At 39.4% G+C, this 26,071-nt stretch overlaps 1 protein-coding gene across 2 annotated transcripts in view; it reads right to left on the reverse strand.

Moving 5' to 3' along the window:
* The window catches only part of CERS6 (ceramide synthase 6), a 314,028-nt gene that overhangs the window by 79,071 nt on the left and 208,886 nt on the right, over positions 1-26,071 (reverse strand). For both annotated transcript variants that reach the window (XM_082689256.1, XM_082689255.1), the window contains exon 5: positions 1,934-1,984. In XM_082689256.1, the coding sequence (XP_082545382.1) occupies positions 1,934-1,984 (51 nt within the window). The remainder of the gene's footprint in view (positions 1-1,933; positions 1,985-26,071) is intronic.

Consider the following 26,071-nt stretch of genomic DNA (forward strand, 5'->3'; position numbering starts at 1 on the left):
TATTATTTGAGAGAGAGAGAGCAGAGTGAGAGCAAAAATAAGTGACAGAGAGAGAGAGAGAACGAGAGTAGGGGGAAGGACAGAGGACAAAGCAGGCTCCCCACTGAGCAAAAAGCCCAAAATGGGACTCAATCCCAGGACCTGGGGATCATGACCCAGGCACCCCCATTTTATTATTTTTTTAATTAGCAATAATGGCGCCTCGGATAAACCTCATTGGCTACAATACTGCCACTGCACAAAGCTTTATTATTTTTTAAAGATTTATTTTATTTTATTTTATTTTTAAGTAATCTCTATAATCAACATGGGACTCAAACTTACAACCCCGAAATCAAGAGTCATGTGCTCTACCAACTGAGTTAGGCAGGCACACTAATGTTTCCTATTTTTAAATATAACTATCTACCAGACCCTCAAATTTTCATGTTAAATCTCTAGTTTTGTCTGTGAAACGGTCAGCAACTACAGTTTTGGGCCACTGCCCCAGCAACTAATTATCTCAGAAAAAAGCAATTCCTTAGCTTTAGCCATAAATGTGAAAGTTATTTCAGATTACATCATCATTATAAAGGGTAGGTATTACATTTCATGTGATGTTTGTCTCAGTGGTGTTCATAGGACAGAATTTACCTCACAAATGCAGTGCATTGGAGCAGCTGCCACCTCCACATGTGAGTTACAGTTTCTAGAAGGTTCTAGATATATAAATAGAATTCTAGATATATTTGGATTTTTCAACTCAATATGCTATTACAGGACACAAAGAGAGGTATAATGACAATATCCCAAGTAGGTAAGATAGTAAAACAGCAGTGGAGCCCGAGAATTGCAGTTGAGCACAGTAAGTGATTGGTTTCAATGTTGCTTTAGTCTCTGTTAGAAAGCCGGGAATGCTCAGCTTTCTCTAACCAGGTCATACTGCTTGTTTACATTCTTTTCCAATCTGAATAAACTACATGAAAGAGATGGAAATGTAAGCTAGAATTCCACTTCAATGTGTCTCTAGCCCTGAACCAACCCAAGGAGTTTCCAAACCGGTCCCTAGCCAGTTGCAACACAGAGTGTGACAGAGAAGGTACAGAGCATGCTTGCTCCCCAGTAACTTTATACATACCCAAAAGACCAAATGCCTCTAAAAAGACAACCCAAGGAATGGAAGGAAGTTAAAGTAAAAAATCCAAAGTGCCTATCATAATATATAACTCTCTATTTTATCACCAAAATACATTGCTGCATTTGATTTTCTTATGTAATATATTTCAAATAACTTGGAATTCCATAACATTTTCAGTTAAATTACAAGAAAAGACCCAGCTATGATATTCAGATAGTAATTGATCTGAGGGATGCAACACATGCTAATATTGAATTCATGGACAGAGGCAAAGGTATGTTGGAGGCAGGGATCTGAAATGCTCCCTTTCTGGGATGTAATTTTCATCTCATTGCTGATGATGGTTTTAAGTCTACTATAATCATACAAGCCTGTTTTTCCATGCTCAAGAAAATGGTACTTGATATATGTATTTAGAGGTTGCTCATAAGCCACAGAGTGGCCTGAACTCCACCTGTCTGCCACAGTTCTACACTTGAACTTTGCGTGCTCGCTGTCCAGATAGACCCTTGCTGGTTTCAGGTCTTCAGGCTCTCTTCTGTGGTAATTAGACATAGATCAGCTATTAGAAGCAGGAATCCCCCAGCTATTGAACTGACTGTATCTCACTCCTCAGCAAATGCACCTTCCAGCTTATTCCACTTGCTAAAGCAATTGAGCTTTGATTTGGAACTTCACTGAGAAGACAAGCTACTTCCCTTAAGGAGGCCAAGTCTGCATCAAGCAGCAGGAGTGGAGGCAGGGGCCTAAAACCATGAACCTGACCTAAGGAAGATACCCTGTGCATGTAAAGACCCAGATGTAACATCTCCTTACCTGATAGGGGTAGTTGTACCAGCAGTGCCTTGTATTCCACAACCAGGGGGTCTGAAAAAAATGACAAACACATTTTACATGTTTTGGAAATGAAGCAGGATAAGAGATGTTTATGGACAGATTCTTGTCCCCAGTATTTGGGATTTCAATAATCTACCTGTATAAGAACTGAAGAACTTTAATTAGAATTAGGATATTAAAGCAATTAATATTCCATTATACATGCTCTCTGGGTAATCTTCTGAACTCGACTGGTAGTGATGTAGGAAAGACGTTAGGTGTCAAAGCCAATAGCCAAGAAAGTATTCTTGAGACATCTTTGATGCAAACAAGGCGGTTTTATTAAAGCATGGAGACAGGCCCCATGGGCAGGAAGAGCTGCACCAGGGTCATGAGGAGAGGCTGATTATATACTTTCAAGCTGGGAGGGGATAGCATGATTTTCTTAGGAATTTTGGAAACAAGATTTCCAGGACTTTGAGGAAAGTTCATTTTATTGTTATTGTTGGGAAAAGGTCATTTATTACTTTCTAATAAAACCTTAGACATGAGACCCTTCAGATGTATACTGGTGGGTCATATGCTTGAGGGATAATTGCCAACATAAGGAAGTTTCCAAAAGAATTTTTATATGTTAAAGTAGGCTTACAGGATCCTGGGGAGGGGGGAACTGGGCTAGGACTGCCTTCTGCCCTTAGCAAAGTGTAAACATCGAGGCAGTTGAGTCCCTAGAGGAATGTCACTCTGCCTATTTCAAGGACATGTCAATGGGCGGTAGGTAGTAAGGAAATTTAATATTTTTTCTTCTGCCTTTGTTTCCCACATCAATAGTATTTCAGGCTACTTCTGTGAGAGAGTCCCCACTAGTATTTTTTGTATTTTACTGGTCACATGGACATTTTCCTACTATGTACCCAGCTTCTGCAGCAGAGCCTTTTAGGGGTCTCACTTAGACTAGATGCAAATCATCAATCTCACTATTATCAATAAACAATGCTGACAGTTGGTGCAAACTACTCTGAAACTCCTCCAACCCAACGTTGCAAAGCAACATTATCCATCAATCCTTTCATGCGTTGCTGACCAGCCGTTAAGTAACAGGCACGGGTATACTGATTGCAGTAGACCCGCCCAGACTAAATCCAGGCCCCAGGGAATTAATCCTCACAGCACACTCCACCCCCCAGCTCATGGGCAAGGTCTTTTAAAGACAAAACAATCATTCTTCATTTGACAGCAATCACTTGCCTGATAACACTGTAAAATCAAATAGAACCGCGAAGGGTACACACGGATTCCAAACATTTATAGAAAGCAGGGAGAGACTGGGCTAGATTTAAACAGGCTGCTGAACAATCCAAGGATACCAGCACAAACGCTCTCCTATTACTGTATTATTCACTTTATAATTCGTTTGTATCTCTGACCTAGAGTTATCAGCATTTCGCAGCGTACATTTACATACATTTGGGATACATCTGTATGTTTCTTACTAAAAAATCACCCATCCTTAACCTGGTCCATGTTTATGCATCTCAAAATGATAACATTATCATTGAAAGATTCATGTTGGCTGTACTTACAAGGACCTAACCTCCTTCCTTACGTTGTCCCATACCGTATGAGATTAATAAAAGTTGCTGCTGTCTGCAGTAGAATAAGGTCTTTGTCTCCCTTAGAGCCGTATGTACTGTCACCCATCATCCTTGTCAGCCCCTCACCAATGAGGATGAAGACATTAGTTAATATTTGCTCAGACAGCCCTGCATCCACACTTCTTTTTTTTTTTTTAGGGTTTTTCCCCATGATCTGTTCTTTAGTTGCTCTTTAAACAACTAAATAGTTGTTGAGCTCGAGACTGGGCTCTTGCACATGAACTCCTTTTATCCTGATAAGAGCTCGTAGTATTTGCTTCATTTTATACAGAGGTAAAATAAGGCCCTGTGTTGGAAATAACTCTCCAGGTTAAATGCTAGGCAGTCCCAGAGCTGAAAATCAAACCGACACGCCGGTCTCAAAACCAAACTGTACCCCCGGCCTCTGAGTCTTGTAAAAACGAACGAGGTATCAGTTTAGGGAACCAGACTGAGGTAAAAAGCCACTCTTTGCCCTAAACCATTCTCCTTTCATTAAAGCACTACTGATTCACCTTCCGTTTCCCGGGCTTTGCCACTTGGCCATACACATGGAGTAATCTCACCGCATGTAACATCCTGGGTGCCTGAGGGGTGTGCCTGTCTCCTCCCTTTCTCCCACCTATAACACTGATGTCTATTACTGATCTACCTCAGAGTACTTGTGAGGCCCAGATGAGAGAGCATGTATAAAAATACTTTGGAGGCTTTGAAAGTTCAATGTGTTGTCATCATATATAAACACATGTCCTTTGAGGAAGACACAGAAAATAATGAAAAATAATGTGTATTTTCATCACTATTAACATTTCACCTACAGCCCACTTTGGGTCTTTGGGTCTTTTCTTCTATTTAATACAGATATAAACATACATAGATTTGTTTGGGGGGGGAGTTCTTTTAATTTTATTTACTTTTTTATTAACATGTAATGTATTATTTGCCCCAGGGGTACAGGTCTGTGAATCATCAGTCTTACAAATTCACAGCATTCACCATAGCACATACCCTCCCCAATGTCCATGACCCAGTCACCCTATTCCTCCCCCTCTACCCCACAGTAACCCTCAGTTTGTTCCCTGAGATCAAGAGTCTCTAATAGTTTGTCTCCCTCCTGATCACACCTTGTTTCATTTTTTCCCTCACTACCCCCACGACCCCCTGCCCTGCCTCTCAAATTCCTCGTATCAGAGAGATCAGATGATAATTGCCTTTCTCTGATGGACTTATTTCGCTTAGCATATTTATTTTTAATCAATAACTTAAACACAGGTACATAATTTTTTAAATGTGGGCATGACATACCAAAATCCATTTTAAGGTATAGTACAAATGTTAGGTTTTACCCTTTTTCTGATAAAGCTGTTTAGCATTTCGACAATTAGTTGAAAGTCCCAGGGGTTGGCAGGAAAGGTATATCCTATGCACATGTTTACGCCCCCAGCACCTACCCAAGCTGACAGTTCAGCATTCATTTATTGAATGCTAATGAAAAGGAATCCAGAATTAAACACAAGGCCTATGACAAACCATGTAGCATTTTCCTGAATTGATCAGTCCCAAGCCTCCAGGCATGTGTGAGCTTTCCCCTGAAGTGGGAATCTCTCCCACTGTGGCTACTCCTTCCAGTGAAAGGAAGGAGAACAAAGGTCTGACTCCCAGTGACCTAGAAAAATTCATTATTTAGAACTTTCCTTCCTCTGTGAGTTTCTTGGCTTCTCTTTTTCCCTCACACGTAGGCTGTTCTCTGTGTGCCTCAGATGTGCACCACCTAGACCTGTTTCAATTACGTGCTGAAATTTGACTGACCTGCACGAATACTGGATGAGACTTGGTTTCTCAGTGGACCCCGCCCATGTGAGACAGGAACAAAAGGCCTGAATCTCATGAATTTGAGGGACTACCTGGTCCCAGTTCAGCCAGCAGGCTTATTTGCCAAACAACTGAATGAGAAGTTCTTTCACAAGCTCACACATACCTCTCACTTTGACAACATAAGGTATGAATATCACCTTCTATACACATACCACATTTTTCTGGGATCTCAAGTTATGTGCCTCCCAAACCCTATGAGACAGGTAGAACAAATACAAATCTTATCTTTCTCAAGTACAGATTAGAAAACTTAAGTCCATGGGAAGGTGATTTTCCTAATTTTTTATAGTTCAACACTGGTATATGAATCTGAATTAGTTGCTTATAATATACTAGGTATAACTTCTTTTATTTGAATTGATATCATGAAGCGATCTTTTCTTATAATCAATTTAACAATTTTTCTCTTTTCCATATTTCTGGGAATCTTTTCAGTTTTTACCGTGCAGTTTCCATACTACCTATCAGGAGGCTAGATCAATCAAAAATCAAGGAGGCTTCGTCCAAGTCTTTTGTATCCTAATGTAAACTACAGACTTTGTGTGACTGTCTGTGTGGGTTGATCAAGTGTAGTACATGGACTGGTCTGCTGGGAGATTTGATCACAGGACAGGCTATGCATATTTGGGGAACAGGGGTATATGGATAGGGACTTCAGGAAGTAATTAAGGTTAAATGAGATCATGAGGATAAGATCATAATCCTGAAAGAACCAGTGGCCTTATAAGAAGAAGAGGTGAGATATATCTTCCTCTTTCTCCCTCATGCTCAGAAGAAAGGCCAGGTGATGACAGCAGTGAGAAGATGACCATCAGGAAGACAGGTAAGCCAGAAAGAGAGCCCTCACCAGAAGCCTTCACCCTCACCCTGCTACACCTTGATCTGGACCTTCCAACCTCCAGAAGTGTGAGAAATAAATAGCCATTGTTTAAGCTACCTAGTTTATGCTACTCTGTTATGACAGCCAGAGCTAGCATAGCATCTAAGGACAATTCTTTACAAACGTGCTTAAAAGTTATTAAACACCACATCAACTAATTTCAAATTAAGACGACTCATGAAACATCTGAACAAAACTGAGACAGACCACAATGCTGTGGGTAAGAAATGACTTCTAACACTCTCCATCTAAACCACAATGTATAATGGGATTTTTCATTATATTACACACATCTGCTGCCAGACACATCACTTGAGACACAACTTTGTGGCAAGCGCATCCGTCAATAACACGGTGTCCAAAAAGAGGCTTCTGTGGCTCTTCTTCCTCCAAGCAATCTCATCCCCAGTACCAGGATGGAGGTCAGAAGTGCTGTGCGTGCGTGCGTGGTGGAGGAGGGGTCATCTTATAGTCCTCATTTGCATTTTGACCATATATGCCTAAGATACATGATTTTTTTTTTTTTTTTTTTTAAGAGAAAAGTAGAGAAGCCTTTTTAAGGGTCAGGAATGTGCTCTTTTATCAGGTATCTTCTTTCATCTGCTGCTCTGTAGAGGTTTCATCATAAACAGAACTAATAAAAATAGGTCAGATCTGATCATCTTACTTTGCCATCTGGAATAAGATGGGTTCGGTCTTATTTTTGTTTATTTAAAGTTCCATCTGACATACTCCTTCAAAATAATAGTTTAAAAAAAACCCACTAAATCTACCTTTCAGTTTCCATGCCCCCTATCATGAGGATGGATCAATCATCAAAAATCAAGTAGGCTTTGTCCAAGTCTTTTGGACTCTAATGTAAACTACTGATTTTGTGTGATTATGTGTCTGGGTAGGTAGATCGGTTGTAGTACATGGACTGCTCTGGTGGGAGATTCAGTCATGGGATAAGCTATGCATGTGTGAGGGGTATATGGAAATCTCTGTATCTGCTCCTCTATCTCATTGTGGACAAAAAATGCTCTAAAAATAATTGAAATCTTAAAAAAAAAAAAATCAAAGCAAGTTCTACCTCAGAACACTCATGCTTCTCATGTCACAAGAAGCCTAAAGTAATAGCCGAGCCTGAAGCCAAGGCCAGGGAAAAGAATGCCTGGTTAACCAGGCAAGTATTAAATGATTAAATGTAAATACAGATATACATATACACACATAGACTTTTTTTTCCCAAGATTCAGGAGTCACTTGTAGCTGAATGAATAACACTTTGTTTGAATTCATAACTCTTTCGATTTAACAAATCGGACATCAATATTAAAGAAATATTGTTGACTTGGGGCACCTGAGTGGCTCAGTCGGTGACGCATCGGCCTTCGGCTCGGGTCATGATCCCAGGGTCCTGGGATTGAGCCCCATGTCGGACTCCCTGCTCAGTGGGGAGTCTGCTCCTCCCTCTCCCCACCCCCTCCCCACAACACAACACACTGTTCCTGCTCTCTCTCTCTCTCAAATAAATAAATAAAATCTTTTTTTAAAAATGCTGTTGACTTATCAAAGATGTGAAAGGTTTGGGGTTTTTAACCAAAGACAGCATCTTGGAGGCCAAATCTCATCTTTTCATGGATCCTATCCGAACTCTTAAATGGCTTTCAAAAAGCCCAGTTAAGACAATGAACAGTCAAGGGATACATTCTAGGGGACATGCTGGCCTCCACAGAGGTTAAGTACCAAATATACAGAGCCTTGGATTGTGTTTTAAATGCCAGAAACCTAGATTCCTGAACTACACTGAAACTAATTTCACTGAAAACACTTTCACTGAGTGACACTTAAACCTTATACCTTTGGCTTATACTGAGGATTTATTTTTAGATATAAACTAAACAAAAGTATTTCCATGTTTGTAAAGAACTTTATATTAGAAAGGTTACCTGAAGTCGAATGTGTAAGTTCCACGATATTTTTCCTTTAAAATTTAATTCAAGGGGAAAAAAATACTTCCTTTCTGTGAATGTTTCCTCTTACCAAATGAGAATTACATTATCATGTTATTATCTTTTCACCTTGGTTTTGGGAAGCTGAGATTGAATTCTAAAGTTTAGTCATAGCAACTGTGGTTGTCTCTTTAACATCTTTACTTATTTTTCCTTTTAGGTGCAATTTTTGATGTTAATTTCTACATTAATGTTATTATATAAACATTGCAAATTCTTTTCAGAAACCTTCAATTGTATCATTTAAATGAATATAAAATCAAATCTATTCAAAATAAGCTACATTTTTAATACACACTGTAAAATAACTCAGAATGCAAAGAAATATTTCAGGCTTTATGTGTAAAAATACTGATAAATAAATTGGGATGAAAAGAATAAAGCCCCAAGTCTCTCAGCCTGAGGGTGTTGCTGGTCAGTGGCGAGCAGTCTGGGGTACTCCCCAGAATGCAAGACCATACCCTTTCCTCCTTTCCTGGGTCAGTAGATATGTGAATATAAATTTGCAAAGCAGAGTGGTGACCCTTCCCTTGAGTCCCCCCCAACCCCCACCGGCATCTGCATTAACTCTGAAAGCTCTCATGATGTGCATATGCAATTTGGACTTGACCCTCATGTCATTATATAAAGAAAGCAGCCTTTTATATTGATCAGGCTTTAAAAAAGATGTTGGTCTTCAAGACCTGGTCAAGCTTGTGTTTTCAGCACATTCAGCAATCAATTTAGAAGGTAATTTGCAGAGCTGCCAAACATTCATAAATAGAGGGATTTCCTTGGAGATGGGCCCTGAGATCACCAGGTCTCTATGAGGGTTTATCACAGAAACAAAGAGGAGAGCAATGTGAACAGCATTTCCATGCCTTCTACAACCTTCTAGCCAGTGGTTCTCCACTTTCTCAGCCTCTGCTCCGCCGAGGGACTTCACACATACCCCACAGTAACTGTGGCTGTAATTCTCAAAAGCAGGGAACAGAAAGCTTTAAAAAGCCAGCTATCTCCATGGATTTGGTGTGGACTCCTCGCTACACCTAGTGAGAATCACTACAAAGAGGAAGGGGCTGATTAGTTCCATGTTAGGAAAAGAAATCAAAAATAAAGAAACCAGATGAAGGAAAGAGAAGGTGAAAGAAAATGAGGTGGAAAGACCTAGATGGAGGGGAAAATGGTGAAAATATCAACACAAGGGGAGAGACATGGGCAGGCCAGTGTAAAATTTGGGAATTTGACCAAAGAGAGTGGCTACTAAGAAGACCAAAATTAGTTAAAAGATAATGTAGATAAACAATTTATAACATACAGCAATTGATTAGTATCTTAATACATTAAAAAGCCCATAAAAGTCGATTAAAATATTTAAACATTAAATACTTGATGGAAAAAACAGGGAGAAGATACAAGCAGGTAACATACTAAACAAAACTGTATGTGCCCAAAAACACATATAAAAATTACAGGCTAGAACTAGACAGAATTTTTTTATCTGAGTTTGAAAAATATTTAAAGGGGTCATCAGTATATATAAGGAAATCAACACTCTACAAACTGGAGTAATTTTCCTAAAAAGTTATTTGGTCGTTAAAATCAGCATATTCTTTGACCCAAATTTTATTGGGAAAAAAAATTACATCCATATGTAAGGCATTTGCACATGGATTTCCAGTATAATTCTTTCCCTAGAAATGAGAACTTGAAGTAAATCTGATTGTTCAGTAATAGGACGCTGGTATGTTCTTAGTTGGGATTTTGAGGGAACAGACCAAGACGAGGATGTGGGTGGAAAGCTATTTGAGAAGTGATCCCAGAAAACAGAACTGGGAAAACAGAGAAGGTGGGATAGATGAAGGAGAACATCCAGTATGGTTTGCAGAACAAGCTAGTTACCTACTGCTCCAGGCAACCAACCGCATCTCAATTCCACTGGGGAGCTCCGCAGAATGTACACAGCACGGATCTCGTAATTGTCCCAACACAGGGCCAGGGGTTAGGGCATTTATCCACCCACTCTCATCCCCCACTGCACGAGACTTCCATATTAATTCCCCCATTTTCTAGGTGGTACCTGCCTGTGTCTAAAAGACCTCTGCACCTCTGGAGAAAGCAGAGCACAGAGCATCTGATGTGGAACACTGTCAAAGGGGGACTGCATCCCACCGCTGTGCTAGTATCAGGTGAACTAAGGGAATGTAAGAAGCAACAGTCACACATGAAATTAAAATTAGATTATAAGCAGAATAGACGGGGTTCCTCATTTTCAAGTAGATACATAATTACACACAGACACACACACACACATATATATATGCAATGTATCTAGCAGGGTATTTGCTGAAATTACTTACTGATTATTGCTGAGTAATGTGTTTTGTTTTGTTTTTAAGATTTTATTTATTTATTTATTTGTCAAAGAGAGAGAAAGTCCGCAAGTAGGGGGAGCAGCAGGTGGAGGGAGAAGCAGGTTCCCTCGTGAGCAAGGAGCCCAATGCGGGGCTCAACCCCAGAACCCTGGGATCATGACCTGAGCCAAAGGCACACATTTAACATACTAAGCCACCGAGGCGTCCCTCATTTTTCTTTTCCTTCTTTCTTCCTTTTTTGAGTAATGACTATCTCAGATGACTTTTACCTTTGTTTTTGTTTGTTTAAGATATTATTTACTTATTTGACAGAGAAAGACACAGCAAGAGAGAGAATCCAAGCAGGGGAGAGGGAGAAGCAGGCTTCCCGCTGAGCAGAGAGCAGGGCTCAATCCCAGGACCCTGGCATCACAACCTGAGCTGAAGGCAGATGCTGAATGACTGAGCCAACCAGGTGCCCACTTTTGCTTTTAATGTTTGTGTATCAGCACTAAATTACACAGGTATATATTGCAGTTATATTTTTTTATGCAATGGACAGGTCTTATTTGAATAATGAAAAGTAGCCAAGTCCATGTACCTTTAACAGGGCTCATTACAAAAAACAAAAAACAAAAAAACCACACACACTTTTGCTCTATATTTATAAAGAACATTAGGAACATAGTCATATATTACCATCCTCACATTATTCAGTAATCCAAATTAACTTTAAAACCTAGTAGATCAAATAACGGCCTTCAGAGTCTTTTCATGTTGATGGTGATATCTCAAGTATAAACAAATTATTAATAATTTATAAATTTTCAACTAAGAGAAAGCAGAAAGGAAAATAATGAGATGAGGAAATGACATAGAATAAGCCTGGCATCATCACAATGATGATCAATCACTTGGCTACCTACCCAACCTATCCCATGTAAAGAACCCCATCTAGCTCTTCCTTACCACTTCTAAACCAATCTGCCCCTGGCCTGGTATCTTTGTGCCAATATTACTGCACCCTTCTCACTCACTCACTCTTTTCAGTATTTAGTGAGTGGCTATCATGAATCAGGTGTTCTGTCAGACATGAAGATACAACAGACAAGTTCTCCATTCTCTGGAAACATATCATCTCCTGGATAAACACAACAGTAACAACCGGCTGTAGCAGGGGTGAACACAGGATGCAGAGAAACAGTACATAAAAAAACACCTAGCGCAGGCTTGGAGGGGGAGGTGGGAGAGGAGCTCCACGAGGAGGTACTAGGAGCTATGATAGTAGCTGAAGCTAGAAGGCATCTTGTCCAGCATGCCAGCTCCCCCCTCTGCCCTCCTGCCTCTTGATCAACTTATCAGGCACTAGTTTGCTGTTCTGCAGCCTCCAGAGATCATTTTGTATACTCTTTGGTGGGTCTTCTGGTGGGTCTTCCTCTCCACTGAACTCCAGATTCTCTGAAAAGTACAGAGTCCATAAATTGGTTCTCAATGTTTAAAAAGTGTCTCTGAGGGGCGCCTGGGTGGTTCAGTGGGTTAAAACCTCTGCCTTCGGCTCAGGTCATGATCCCAGGGTCCTGGGATCGAGCCCCACATCAGGCTCTCTGCTCAGCAGGGAGCCTGCTTCCCTTCCTCTCTCTCTGCCTGCCTCTGCCTACTTGTGATCTCTGTCAAATAAATTAATAAAATCTTAAAAAAAAAATAAGTGTCTCTGATGTATTCCTGTGATTTTAAGTTCTTGGGTATGGATTTTCCTAATCGGTTGTCACCTTCTAAGGAGAGTTATAAGCACAAAGAGGGTAGCAGAATATGGGACAGCACTTATAAATACAAGCAATGTGGATCAGCAGAAAGGGGAAAGTGATTTAAAAAAGTAAACTCGTGATTATTGGGCCCATTTTTGATGTCCACAGAATGCCTAGATCAGTCTGTCATTTCATTCATTGTTGTGTGAGATGCTAATCGTAAACCTCACAAACGCTAGAAAGAGAATACATCATTGTGGCCAAGGACCAGATCCAAGCTTCCTTCAACCATATCCTCGCTGAGTGAGGGTCATTAATCTCCCTGTATAATATTTTCAAATCGAAAAGCTGGCTTTCGGGGCGCCTGGGTGGCTCAGTGGGTTAAAACCTCTGCTTTCGGCTCAGGGCATGATCCCAGGGTCCTGGGATCGAGCCCCACATCGGGCTCTCTGCTTAGCAGGGAGCCTGCTTCCTCTTCCCTCTCTGCCTGCTTGTGATCTCTATCTGTCAAATAAAATAAATAAAATCTTTAAAAAAAAAAAAAAAGAAAGAAAAGCTGGCTTTCATGAGTAAGGTACAGTTTTGCCAAATAGAAAGAAAGGGAACAAAAGTAAGAGCTGAACCAGATGAGAGGGAGAAAGAGAACTCTATCATTAAGATCTCCTAATGGACACATCAGGACACAGGGAAAGAACCCTCATTTTTTTATCCTGTGAAAAGATGAATTACTCCAAAAATTGGGGCTGCATACTGTTGTTCTAATTAGCGATTAAAAGAAGGTTAAACTTCTGTGGGTTGCTCACAGGATTCATGCAGGCCATATACCCACGTGTCGCATACCCTCCTAGAGGCTACTGCCCCCACCAGGAATGGAGAGCTGGTAATAAAAGTGCAATTACCACATACAGAAAACTCTTCTCATTTCTGTCTGTACCATTTATTCAGGACAGAGAGAAACAACAACATGAGGGTGGAGAAAACATGAAAAAACAAAACCATGAACTTAATGAAATGTGAGTGAATATTTGGCTATTTATTTTCCCCACAAAGACTTGTTTACTCTGACTTGATGATTTATAGACGTTTTCTTGAAAATGAACACAGTGATCCTGTTACTTTAAGAAAATCAAATAACAGTATTTGTTGCCAATGATAAAATTCAAGCTTTCAAGCAAATATTAGTATTTTGGTATTAGCACTGTCTACTATACTCCTAACAGTTTCCCATTAGTTAAAAGTTTCTGAGATCAGTCAAAACATTAAAAAAATATTTTTGGTATTTATAATGACATGTCAACGTTTATAAGATCTGTACCCCTCGGTGAACCAATAATTTCCAAATGACCAGTGCATAAAGTTAAATAATCAAACGTGGGTAAAAATGAAAGATCGATCAATGGGCACAAAAAGTTCACCGACATTTTTGCTGAGTTTTGGTGTAGTATTAAAGAATATTGTCTATAGTTTTTTGAAAAACAGTGTTAGGATATTTCTGCCTTTTCTAACGACATAACTTTGTGAGGCCCAGATTTTCTTCTAATTCTTCAACCAAAGGGGGGAAAAAGCACATCATGACAGATTTTTTTAATTTCAAGTTTTTATTTAAATTCCAGTTAGTTAACATATAACATAATATTAGTTTAAGGAGTAGAATTTAGTGATTGATCACTTACACAGACACCCCATGCTCATCATAAGTGCCTTCCTTAATACCCATCACCTATTTAATAACCATCTCCCCACCCACCTCCCCTCTAACAACCCTCAGTTTGTTCTCTATACTTAAGAGTCTGTTTTATGGTTTGCTTTTTTTCCCCCCACATTCATCTGTTCTGTTTCTTAAGTTCTACATATGAATAGAATCATATGGTATTTGTCTTTCTCTGACTTATTTCACTTAGCATTATACTAACTCCATCCAAATCGTTGCAAATGGCAAGACTTCATTCTTTTTTATGGCTGAGTAATACATACATACATATATGTAAATATATACATATATACACATACACACACACACACCCCACTTCTTTACCCATTCATCAGTTGATGGATAATTTGGCTGTTGTTGATCACACTGCTATAAATATTGGGGTGCATTTTTTGCTTCAAATCAGCATTTTTATATCCTTTGGGTGCAAAGGATATAGTGCAATTGCTGGATTGTAGGGTAGCTCTATTGTTACCTTTTTGAGGAACCTCCATACTGTGGAGTGGCTGCACCAGTTTGCATTCCTACCAACAGTTTTAGAGTGTTCCCCTTTCTCTGCATCCTTGCCAACATCTATTGTTTCCTATGTTAATTTTAGCCATTCTGATAGGTGTGAGATGGTATCTCATTGTAGTTTGGATTTGTATCTCCCTGATGAGATGTTAAACATTTTTTCACGTGTCTGTTAGCCATCTGGATGTCATCTTTGGAAAAATGTCTACTCATGTCTTTTGCCCACTTCTTAACTGGATTATTTGATTTTTGAGTGTCGAGTTTGTAAGTTCTTTATAGATTTTGAATACTAACCTTTATCAGATACATTTGCAGATATCTTCCCTCACTCCCAAGGTTGCCTTTCGCTGATTGTTTTCTTCACTGTGCAGAAGCTTTTTATCTTGAAGTCCCAACAGTTCATTTTTGCTTTTGTTTCCCTTGACTCTGGAGACATATCTAGTAAAGAAGCTATTGTGGACGAGGTCAAAAGATTGCTGCCTATGCTCTCCTCTAAAATTTTGATGGATTCCTGTCTCACATTTAGGTCATTCATCCATTTTCAATTTATCTTTGTGTATGGTGTAAGAAAGTAGTCCAGTTTCATTCTTTTGCATATCGCTGTCTGGTTTTCCCAACACCATTTGTTGAAGAGACTGTCTTTTTTCTGTTGGATATTCTTTCCTGCTTTTTATTTGGTGTTTTTTCTTTTTTTAAGATTTTATTTATTTACTTGACAGACAAGTAGGCAGAGAGAGGAGGAAGCAGGCTCCCTGCAGAGCACAGAGCCCGATGTGGGGCTCGATCCCAGGACCCTGGGATTATGACCTGAGCCGAAGGCAGAGGCTTTATTTAACCCACTGAGCCACCCAGGCTCCCCTCTTTCCTGCTTTTTAAAAATTACCTGACCATTTAGTTGTGGACCCATTTCCAGGTTTTCTATTTTGTTCCATTAATCTGCGTTTCTGTTTCTGAGACGGTACCATACATACCATACCACTCTGGATCACTCTGGCATTGTAATACAGCTTGAAGTTGGGAACTGTAATGCCTCCAGCTTTGCTTTGCATTTTCAAGATTGCTTTGGCTATTCAGGGTCCTTTGTGGTTCCATACAATTTTAGGATCGTTTGCTCTAGCTCTGTGAAAAATGCTAGTGGTATTTTGATAGGGATTCCATTAAATGTGTAGATGACTTTGGGTAGTATAGACATTTTAACAATATTTGTTTCTTCCAATCCATGAGCATGGGATGTTTGTGAATTTGTGTCATCTTCAATTTCCTTCATAAGTGTTCCATAGGCTTCAGAGTACAGATCTTTTACCTCTTCGGTTATCTTAACACTCCTAACAGACTGAATGTAGCCACAATGATAAGAATACAGCTCTCCTTTACTAAACCATATATTAGAAGACTGCAAAAATCTCTAGTTTTTGTTCTAGAAAATAAATTTATTTTCTTTAAAATGCTATTTGTGTTACCATGTAGTGATTTATTCTTTTTATTTTTAAATAATTAATGAATGTATTTAAAATTTGTTTTAATTCCTAATTAATATTGATAGACATAACTAATAAAAACAAAAGCTCTTTAAAATCCTGTATACTCGTAAAAGGGACCAAAAACGAAAACATTTGAGAATCACTGAACTAAAAATGGTAAATCAACAAAATAAAAAACACCAAGTTTCTGAAGACCACTTAGAGCAGAGCAGCCTTGCTAGCCTAGGCCACTCATACTGGGATTGTTAAACGAGACAGAAACAAACTTGTTCTTTAAGCCACTGTACTGTTGGGTCTCTGTGCTGCATTCCCGCTGCAGCTTAGTCTTCTTCCTGACCAACCATATGGCAACAGATACACATACTGGAAAGACCCCAAATCTAATTCACTGAATAAGCAATGTTTAGCACTTGCAATATCACATCAACCGTATCTGATATTCATTTTGCTACATCCCCACCTCTATTCTCCCCAGCCCTTAACATACACCACAATTAGTCCAAGAATCCAAAAAGCATAGAGTTAAATAAGGTTAAGGAGGGAAGACTCTTTTCATCAAGGTGGTGATATACAAAATTTAATCAGATAATCCACAGCCGTGGGAGGAGAATAAGGGTTATCCCTTGAGACAGCATAGGTTATGAAAAAACCTAAAGGTAATGTCAGGATTTTCACAAGTAATTTTTTTTTAAATGAATTTGCCCTGAGCTAGGGTCTATCTACTTGAGAATCAGCATTTTGAGAACACTTTAAAGGAATTATAAAAGAAAAGGGTGATAAGGCATAGCTTGTGCTCTCTCTCTCTCAAAAATATTGGGCACCTCAGGCTTGATTTTTCTTATGCTTTTTAAGGTTATCTTGTCACCATGCCTATGCATTATATCTGAAAACCTACTTGGAACAGGCCGCGTTATGTGAATCATGAATCCAAACATATTAAGTATAGCCACTTCTATGCTTTCTAAACTCCTAATCTGCCAGTACTCTTCAATCTAGACATGGCCATATATGGCCACGAAAGACACATCTGTTACATGAGTGAAGATGTTAGAAGAACAAATTGCATCATGCCATCATTATTTGAGAATGCTGTAGAAAAATGGAAAAATCGGATGCTTGCAAAGCAGCCAAATACCTGCAATGTTCAATTACATTAATAGAGAACACCACTTTCACGAAAGGCAAGGCAATCTAGAAGTAGGGAAATAAAAGTTCTGTAATGTCCCAACCCCTGAAAAAACAGATTATAGGGAAGAAAGACTCAGAAAGGACCCAAGAGCCCCACTATCAGGCCTTAGTCTGCCATTCACCAGCCAGGTGACAGTGGGTGGGTTAATTCATCCCTTTGGTTGCTCATCTGTAGGAATTTGGAGATGGACTGCGTAATCCTTAGGAGCCCTTCAAGCCGTGAATGTCCCCACTCCCTCGGCCACCTTTTACTTCTTCCAACACCAAATCCTGGTTTTCCATGTGCTGATCATGTGGTAGACTCCAACACCCCACAAATGGAAACCCAATAAGAGGAAGAACCCCTTCGTCTTCTTTCTGAAAGGACTCCAGTTATCCACTGCAATTCAGAGTTTTTGATTCACTGACAAAATTAAGTCACTCTTATCAAACACAATGAGAGCATTATTAGTAATTGGTATAATAAAAAGCTCATTTTTGTCCAGTTTTATGATGTTTGAGTGAAAGTCATAAAGGGAGTAATTGCTTTGCAATGTGTCCTGCATCTGTGAGGCTGAAGTTGTATATTATGTTTGGTACTGAAGATTTAAGTTTTCTAAATTAAACAATGATGAAAATTTGAGGATGATATTTTAATTCAGGAAAACGATTACCCCCCCTTTCCTTATTGCTACTTCCATATATTAAAATTCAGACGGGAACTCACTATTCAGTTAACCATTATTCAATACTAAGAGGACAAGTGATTAAACTATAGCCTTTAAATGAGTGATACATCCTTGTATATTATTTATCTTCTAAGTAAGATAGAGAAATTGTCTTTCGATTTGCTGAGTTAATTACAAAGAATTGATTTTTATGTAGTTAAGTGTTGATGATCAGTTTCTGATTTTGATCAAGCCTGCCCGTCCTCCCAGCTTCTGATCTTCCAAAACTGGGTAATCATGTTTTGGGGGGGGGGGACATGGAGGCTTGCAAAATATAAGTCGGATGTATCAATGCAACTGAATTATATCAGAGGCCTGAACCAGTTATATAACAGTGGTTTGCTGAATATGAGACAAAGCTTTCCTCTTGAAACAAGAACAAAGCCGGAGGTATCACAATTCCAGATTTCAAGATGTATCACAAAGCTATAGTAATCAAAACAGTATGGTACTGGCACACACACACACACACACACTCACAAAAAAGACACATAGGTCACTAGAACAGAATAGAGAGCCCAGAAATAAACCTATGCTTATATGGTTAATTAATCTACAACAAAGGAGGCAAAAACATACAATGGAAAAAGAAAGTCTCCTCAATAAATGGTGCTGGGAAACAGAATAAAACCAGACCACTTTCTTACACCACACACAAAAAATAAACTCAAATGGATTAAAGACTTCAATGTGAGACCAGAAACCATAAAACTCCTAAAAGAAAACATAGGCAGTAATCTCCTGGGCATCAACCTTAGCAATGTATTTATGGCTATGTCTCTTCAGGCAAGGAAAACAAAGACAAACTATCAGTCTACACCACAACAAAAAGCTTTTGCATAGCAAAAGAGATCAACAAAACAAAAAAGGGCAGCCTACTGAATGGGAGAAGATATTCACAAATGACATATCCAGTAAGGGGTTAACATAAATATATGAAGAACTTATATAACTCAATCCTAAAAAAAAATCCCATTAAAAAATGGGCAGAGAGGACCTGAACAGACACTTTTCCAAAGAAGGCGTACAGATGGCTAAGAGACACATGAAAAGATGTACAGCATCACTAATCATCAGGGAAATGAAAATCAAAACCACAATGAGCTATCACCTCATACCAGTCAGAACGATTAATATCAAAAAGACAAGAAATAACAAGTCTTGGCAAAGATGTGCAAAAAAGTCACATTCCCCCTTTTGGTGGGAATGTAAACTGGTACAGCCACTGTGGAAAACAGTATGGAGGTTCCTCAAAAAAATTAAAAATAGAAATGCCATACAATCCAAGAATTCCACTACTGGGTATTTACCCCCAAGAAAACAAAAAGCAGTAATCTGAAAAGATAGAAATACCTCTATGTTTGCTATAGCATTATTTACAACAGTCAAGATATGAAAGCAACCTAAGTATTCATCACTAGATAAATTGATAAAGATGAAGTGGTACATATACATACAATGGAACATTACTCAGCCACATAAAAAAGTAGGAGATCTTACCATTTGTGACAATATTGATGGACCTAGAGTGTGTTACGCTAAGTGAAATAAGACAGCAAAAGAAAATTCCATGGGATTCACTTACATGTGGGAATGTAAAAAATAGAACAAACGAACAAATGAACCCAAAACTGAAAGACTCATAAATACAAAGAACAAATTGGTGCTTGCCAGAGGAGAGAGGGATGGGGTTGGGGGGTGGGGGGATGCAGGGGGCAGGGAGAGGAATGACAAAATTGATGAAGGGGATTAAGAGGTACAAATTTGCAGTAGTGAAAAAAGAGGGGAAGCTATTTTTCTCCACAAGTAAAGAAAGCTCATAAAGTAAACTAGATAGAAAGGCTGGGTGATTAATGAAATTGGCAGGATACTGAAAATTAATCTTAAATTCTCTGTTTACCTGGAAGCAAAACCAAGACTGCCAAGTAGCCCTATATCTCTATATGCCAAGTAGCCCTGCTGTATCGCTGACCAACCTTTCCATGCAAATAGAAGCAGGTTCCTTTTTATCTTCTGTTGTATTTTTGAAATACTTCTTTGTTTTGTTTACTTCAAGACCTGATGGATTTCTTAATTCACTGATGTCTATAATATTAACCCATCAATGTTTACTTTCTTGTAGTTTGGTAAATGCTCTCACGAGGTTGTTACTTATTACTTGCCAAATACCCGATTCTTCAGGCTCAAATACTATCAATCACAGAACTTGCCGGTGCAAGCAAGTGAAAAACAAGGTTATTTATTGTACTGGAAAATGGCAATGCTGACAAAGGCCATAGGATGAACCAAGCTGGAGCCATCAGCTTCCAGGCTAAGGTATACAAATAATCATGACTCCAGTCTACAGTTCCAGAGGCCGCGACTCGGAAAACATACATGAGGTAATCTTTAAATGGGAAACAGCCACAATGACATTTTACTTGTTCCAATACAAACAACTTAAGTAACCGAGCTGAGAAGACACACTCTTCTGTATCATCAGGAAGTATTATCTCACATCAAGCTAAGATTTAATTATCCTTTAACAGATGCATCATTGAATTAAGTGACAATGGTATTTTCGGTCTTCAATTAGAGTTTCTAAGATCCTCTAATTGAAGGAGTTTTGCCACTATAAATGTATGTTCAGGTCCGAAGGAACATCGCAATTTGGAGTGCTTAAACATTGCCAGTGACCAATTCTGTAAATGCATGTTTTATAATATGAACTGAGTGAGAATCCATCAATTTACCTTTGCTTCTAGAACAACAGCCTGAGAGAATTGTGCCCGGTGTGGGTCCCCAATGTTGGGTCCCCCAATAATGGATCCATGGTCAAAGGAGCGAGACTGATACAAAGCGAAGGTCAGGCAAAGTGTTATTTTGCACCAAGCATCAAGAATCAAAGGGACCCTCAAACAGACCGGTTGGGGTCGCCCCTTACAGAGAGGACGACCCCTCCCTGCCTCACAAACTAACTTTTATAGCGCAAAGGCCATGTGGTTGAGCCTGGCCACAAACAGGTGGCCAGTGAGATTGCAACACACAGAGAAAGCTGCACAGTCATGCTAGGTCCCACAAAAGGCCCCCAAAAGGCGGGGACCACACTCCTTGGTAGCTAGGAGACAGTATATGCCCCCCCACTGATTGAATACCTCCACCTGGCCTGACCCACCTTTGTATTTGGACTTTGTTACCTGGGACTGGTTTCCGGGACTTGTTTTTAAGTAAGTTCCCCTGGGTCGGCGGGTGGGGGGGTGGGGGGGTGGGCAGGGTCAATTTAAGTTTTACTGCATAAACAACAAAATGGCAGTTCAACCAAGGTGGGGCCGCTCTGGCTGAATAGGCCCTTACACCCTGTTTGCCTATACCACTGATTTCAAATAGAAATAACATACATCTTTTACTTAATAGTATTATAACAGAATTGTATTATATATAGATACTGTTGCAGTGATATTTAATACAAGGTAGAAACAGTAACAGTAAACTGTTTAATGCTGGGACTGACTGATTCTGCCCCTAGAAAAACTAAGAAAACACTCAAGTAGAGGAAAATTAGTTAGTTCAGACAGGAAGTAATTAAAAACAGTCTAAACATATGGAGAATCGGTATCGGTAACAAGCTCCAATAATAAGATGGGACTTAAAAAATTAAAAGAAATTATAATAACAAGATGGAACTAGGTGAGTTGTACAGTGGATTTTCTTAGTTTAAGGTTTTGTTTGTTGAAATGACACCACTTTAATGATGGCATAAAAGTAAACTGAACGCTTGTGATCTCTGTCAAATAAATAAATAAATAAAATCTTTAAAAAAAAATAGGGGTGCCTGGGTGGCTCAGTGGGTTAAAGCCTCTGCCTTCCGCTAGGGTCATGATCCCGGGGTCCTGAGATCAAGCCCTGCATCGGGCTCTCTGCTCAGCAGGGAGCCTGCTTCCTCCTCTCTCTCTCTGCCTGCCTCTCTGCCTACTTCTGATCTCTGTCAAATAAATGAATAAAATCTTTAAAAATAAATAAATAAACTGAATGCTGGAACAATTAAGTTTCTAATATATTCTTATCATTAATCATGCAGCAAAATTAATTTATCCAGCAAATGCTCTGTGCCAGGCCGTGTTCTAGGCACCAGGGATTTAGGAATGAACAAAACAAATAGAAAATCACTGCTCTCATAGAATTTACTTTCTGGTGGATGAGACTAATAATAAATAAGACAATGGAGCAAAAATGCACACAATGTTATATATGATGAAGACTACGGAGAGAAAAATCCAATGGGAATGGGATATAAAATGTCAGAGATGACATTGATAGAGTGGCCAGACTGGGTGCCACTCAAAGTAAAAACCCTGAAGGAAATCATTCTGTCATTATAACTTCCACTATTCTGTCTTGCCTACATTACCTTCTAGTTCCTACTTTTATTTATTATGTAAATAAAGTAAGCCAGTTGGCGGGGGCGCATGGAAAAGAGAAAAAAGAGGGACAGGTAGCTTTTAACTGGCAGTGACTTCACTGCTGCTTTCTAGATCTCTCTGTGCCATTTGGTGAGTATCAAGTTGCACCCTTGCTAATTCTTTGTATGACTTTCCTGGAAAGAAAACTGAGATGAGGGGAAGGAGGGGTAATGGGGGGAAGCTGGCCAACACTGGGACTCAGGCCTTCACAGTACTGGCCTACTCTGGCAAGTTGGGAGAGTGACGGAATAAAAACACTGCAGAAAAATTTGCTGTTTTTTTTGTTTTTGTTTTTGCATGGACCTGTTTCCTCATTTAAATTGACATGCTGTCAGCTGAAAAAATCGTGTGATTTTCTGTTTCAATTCTCTGCTTACTAAAACGGTCACAACGATCATCATACCAGGTTTTATGTAACTGAAGCAATACAGAGGCAAGAATTTTAAAAGTAAAAACGTCTTAGGAATGAAAGTCATTGATTTTATGCCTTAGATTACTCCAATCACGACATACTGTGATTACAAAAGACAACCACAAAAGGGTAATAGAGAAATGAATTCACAAGAGACTTCATGCATATAATCAGGATTCTGAAGGTGTGTTTTTACATCAAAGACACCATAGAATGAATACGTAATCCTTCAGTATGCTCAATTAGTACATGTAATCCTTGTAGTCTTTTTAAAAATCTGTTGTTCTTTATTATACCTTCTCATACAATCACTAGGTTGATCCAAACCTCTCAGGCCACTCAAGACACCTTCCGAGTTTATGTCTCAGAATTACCCAGGAGCACATACCTTTATACAGTGAATGATATTCCTGAGAAATATGTAAGGAAAATAATCTTTATTATCAAGTGCTGTCAATTCATGATCACAATTATTTTTCCTTTTTAACTTGCAGATTGCTGGGCGCAACTCCAGACTTATTAAAATAGAACCTTCAAGGGGTCAGTGCCCAGTTAATGTGTATGGTTCCCAAGCTCCCCAGATGACTGAGCTGCTGCCAGATTGAGAGCCCCCGTACCAAAGCAAGTCACTGGAACCTACAATACCTACAGTATATCACATAACAAGTAAGGCGTGCCACGGAAAAGCACTTGGTCCCTGCTTAATTGAGCTGCTCTGTGTGTTCCTACCTTTCTGTTTAGAATGGTGCTGGGGGGGGGGGCACCTGGGTGGCTCAGGGGATTAAGTCTCTGCCTTCAGCTCAGGTCATGATCCCAGGGTCCTGGGATCAAGCCCCACATCAAGCCCCACATTGGGCTCTCTGCTCAGCGGGGACCCTCTCTCTCTGCCTGCCTCTCTGCCTACTTGGGATCTCTCTTTCTTTCTCTGTCAAAGAAATTTTAAAAATCTTTAAAAAAAAAAATAGAATGATGCTTGGGTTCTGAGTATCTGATGCTTCACGTGACTCGACAAGTAGGGCAGTAGAAAGTGAAACCATAAAGTAATCTTACTGTTTCATAGTTTCTGGAATGGCAGCTCCACAGCATTAATAGCTGAGTCTTGAAGGAGATACCCAACAGTACCAGTAATAACAGACTTATCCTGCCCAGTATAAAGAGAGTCTTATCCATCCTGAGCAGAGTCACTGTCCTCCTCCACCAGTTGCCTATACCAACATTGTTCTCCCCTTCCTTCCCTATACCCCCAGTTTTAAGAGTATATGGTTCCCGGCAAATACAAAGAAGGTATTTCTCAACATTCTTGCAGCTGTGTGGGGCCCGGTGTCTCAGTTCCAGAGGGAAAATGGTATGTGGGATGTCTAGAGAGGATACTTAATGAGAGATGACTCCACGGGCAAGCAACTTTTCAACTGTTCACTTTTCCTTCTTTGGGAATATTGTTGCATTGTCATGACAGGCAGAGTTCTAGCAGCCATGTTGTACCAGAAATAATCTTTGAAATGTAAGCTGTGCACTAGAGTACTGGAGCAGAAAGACCTAATGTCCCTGCATGGAGCCATCATATCTGACTCTATCTCCACCCAAGCTTACTTTACACGAGAAATAATTCCTTTTCCTTGTCTATGCCACTGTTATTTATTTATTTTTACTATATGCTCCAAACCTAATCCTAAATAAAATGATAAATAGAGAGGAACATCAAGGGACATATAAAGTCAAGAAGAGATTTTAATGGTACATAGTACCCATCCTATGAATTTCTAATACACTAATATTGCTTCCATTATCTGTAAAAAAAAAGCATGTCACATATACACCTTGAAGCTTGCAAAGAGATTTAATAATATTCACCCTCATTAGCTGAAGCAAGCCAGGGCAATAATTTACCTAATCTCTGGATACTGAAGAATAATCATTGCAATTTAATAGCATGAAATCTGATAAAAGATTAAAGCTAAAAATGGAGAGCAGGAGATGAATGAAAGTTCCATGCCATAGAAAGCCACTGGCATATACCATCGTGCTGGCCATGAAGTAGAAGGTGAAAAGGAAGTGAAGACAATCTGAGGATCTCCACTTGGTTGACTGCTATAGATGGTGATGTCCGTATGCAAGATGGGGAACATCGGAGGAGGAATAAAGGGGATAGAAATGCAGTGTCAAGGACAAAGTCAGAAAACAGATGGGAATCCAAATTGACTTCTTCTTCTTTTAAAAACATTTGTTGATTCCACACCAATTGCTCCACAAAGCCCAGACTCCTTACTGAGATTCAGATTTACAACCTGGTTTTAACCTACCTTTTCAGATTTGTCCTTTCACATCTCTGTCTCCTTGCCCATGAGGCCCCACCAAACACAAACCTTATGCTCTAGTCACACATGACTGTTCATGCTTCCCCCAAACAAGCTTCACAGAAGTCCATGCATATTTCTTTCAAAACACATATCTATTTTGCTGCAAATATCGGCTTACTTCTCTGCCTCCCACCTCAACAGAATTATTTGAAGGCCTAGCCTATTATCTTGATTATAGCACATCAAAACAGATAAGTAATCCAATACTTGTTTAATTAACAGAGGCAGTCCCAGAGACTCCCATACTCTGTTTAATTAACAGAGGCCTCTGTGTTTTTGCTTACTTTGTTTTCCTTATCTTGAACACAAAAAGGAATCAATGATGACCCTGAATGGTAAGGGCTAGGTGAATAATACAGTGCTGGTTTTTATCTGGAGAGACCAAATCAGAAAAGCATAGAAAAGAAAAAATTGCCAGCAGATCTATCCACAGAGACCTGGCAGGCCAGAAAGGAATGGCATGATATATTCAGAGAACTACATGAGAAAAATATGCAGCTGAGAATACTATATCCAGCCAGGTTATCACTGAAAACAGGAGAAATAAAAAGCTTCCAAGACAAATAAAAACTAAAAGGATTTGCAAACACCAACCCAGCCCTACAGGAAATATTGAAAGGGGTCCTCTAAGCAAAAAGTGAGCCTAAAATTAACAGACCGGAAAGGAAGAGAGACAATATACAGTAGCAGCCACCTTACAGGAAATATACAGTGGCACTAAATTCATATCTTTCAATAGTTACGCTGAATGTAAATGAACTAAATGCCCCAATCAAAAGACACAGGGTATCAGAATGGATAAAAAAACAAAACCCATCAATATGCTGTCTACAAGAAACTCATTTTAGACCCAAAGACATCTCCAGGTT

The sequence above is a fragment of the Mustela nivalis genome, assembly GCF_964662115.1.
Source record: "Mustela nivalis genome assembly, chromosome: 11".
Taxonomy (NCBI): Eukaryota; Metazoa; Chordata; class Mammalia; order Carnivora; family Mustelidae; genus Mustela; species Mustela nivalis.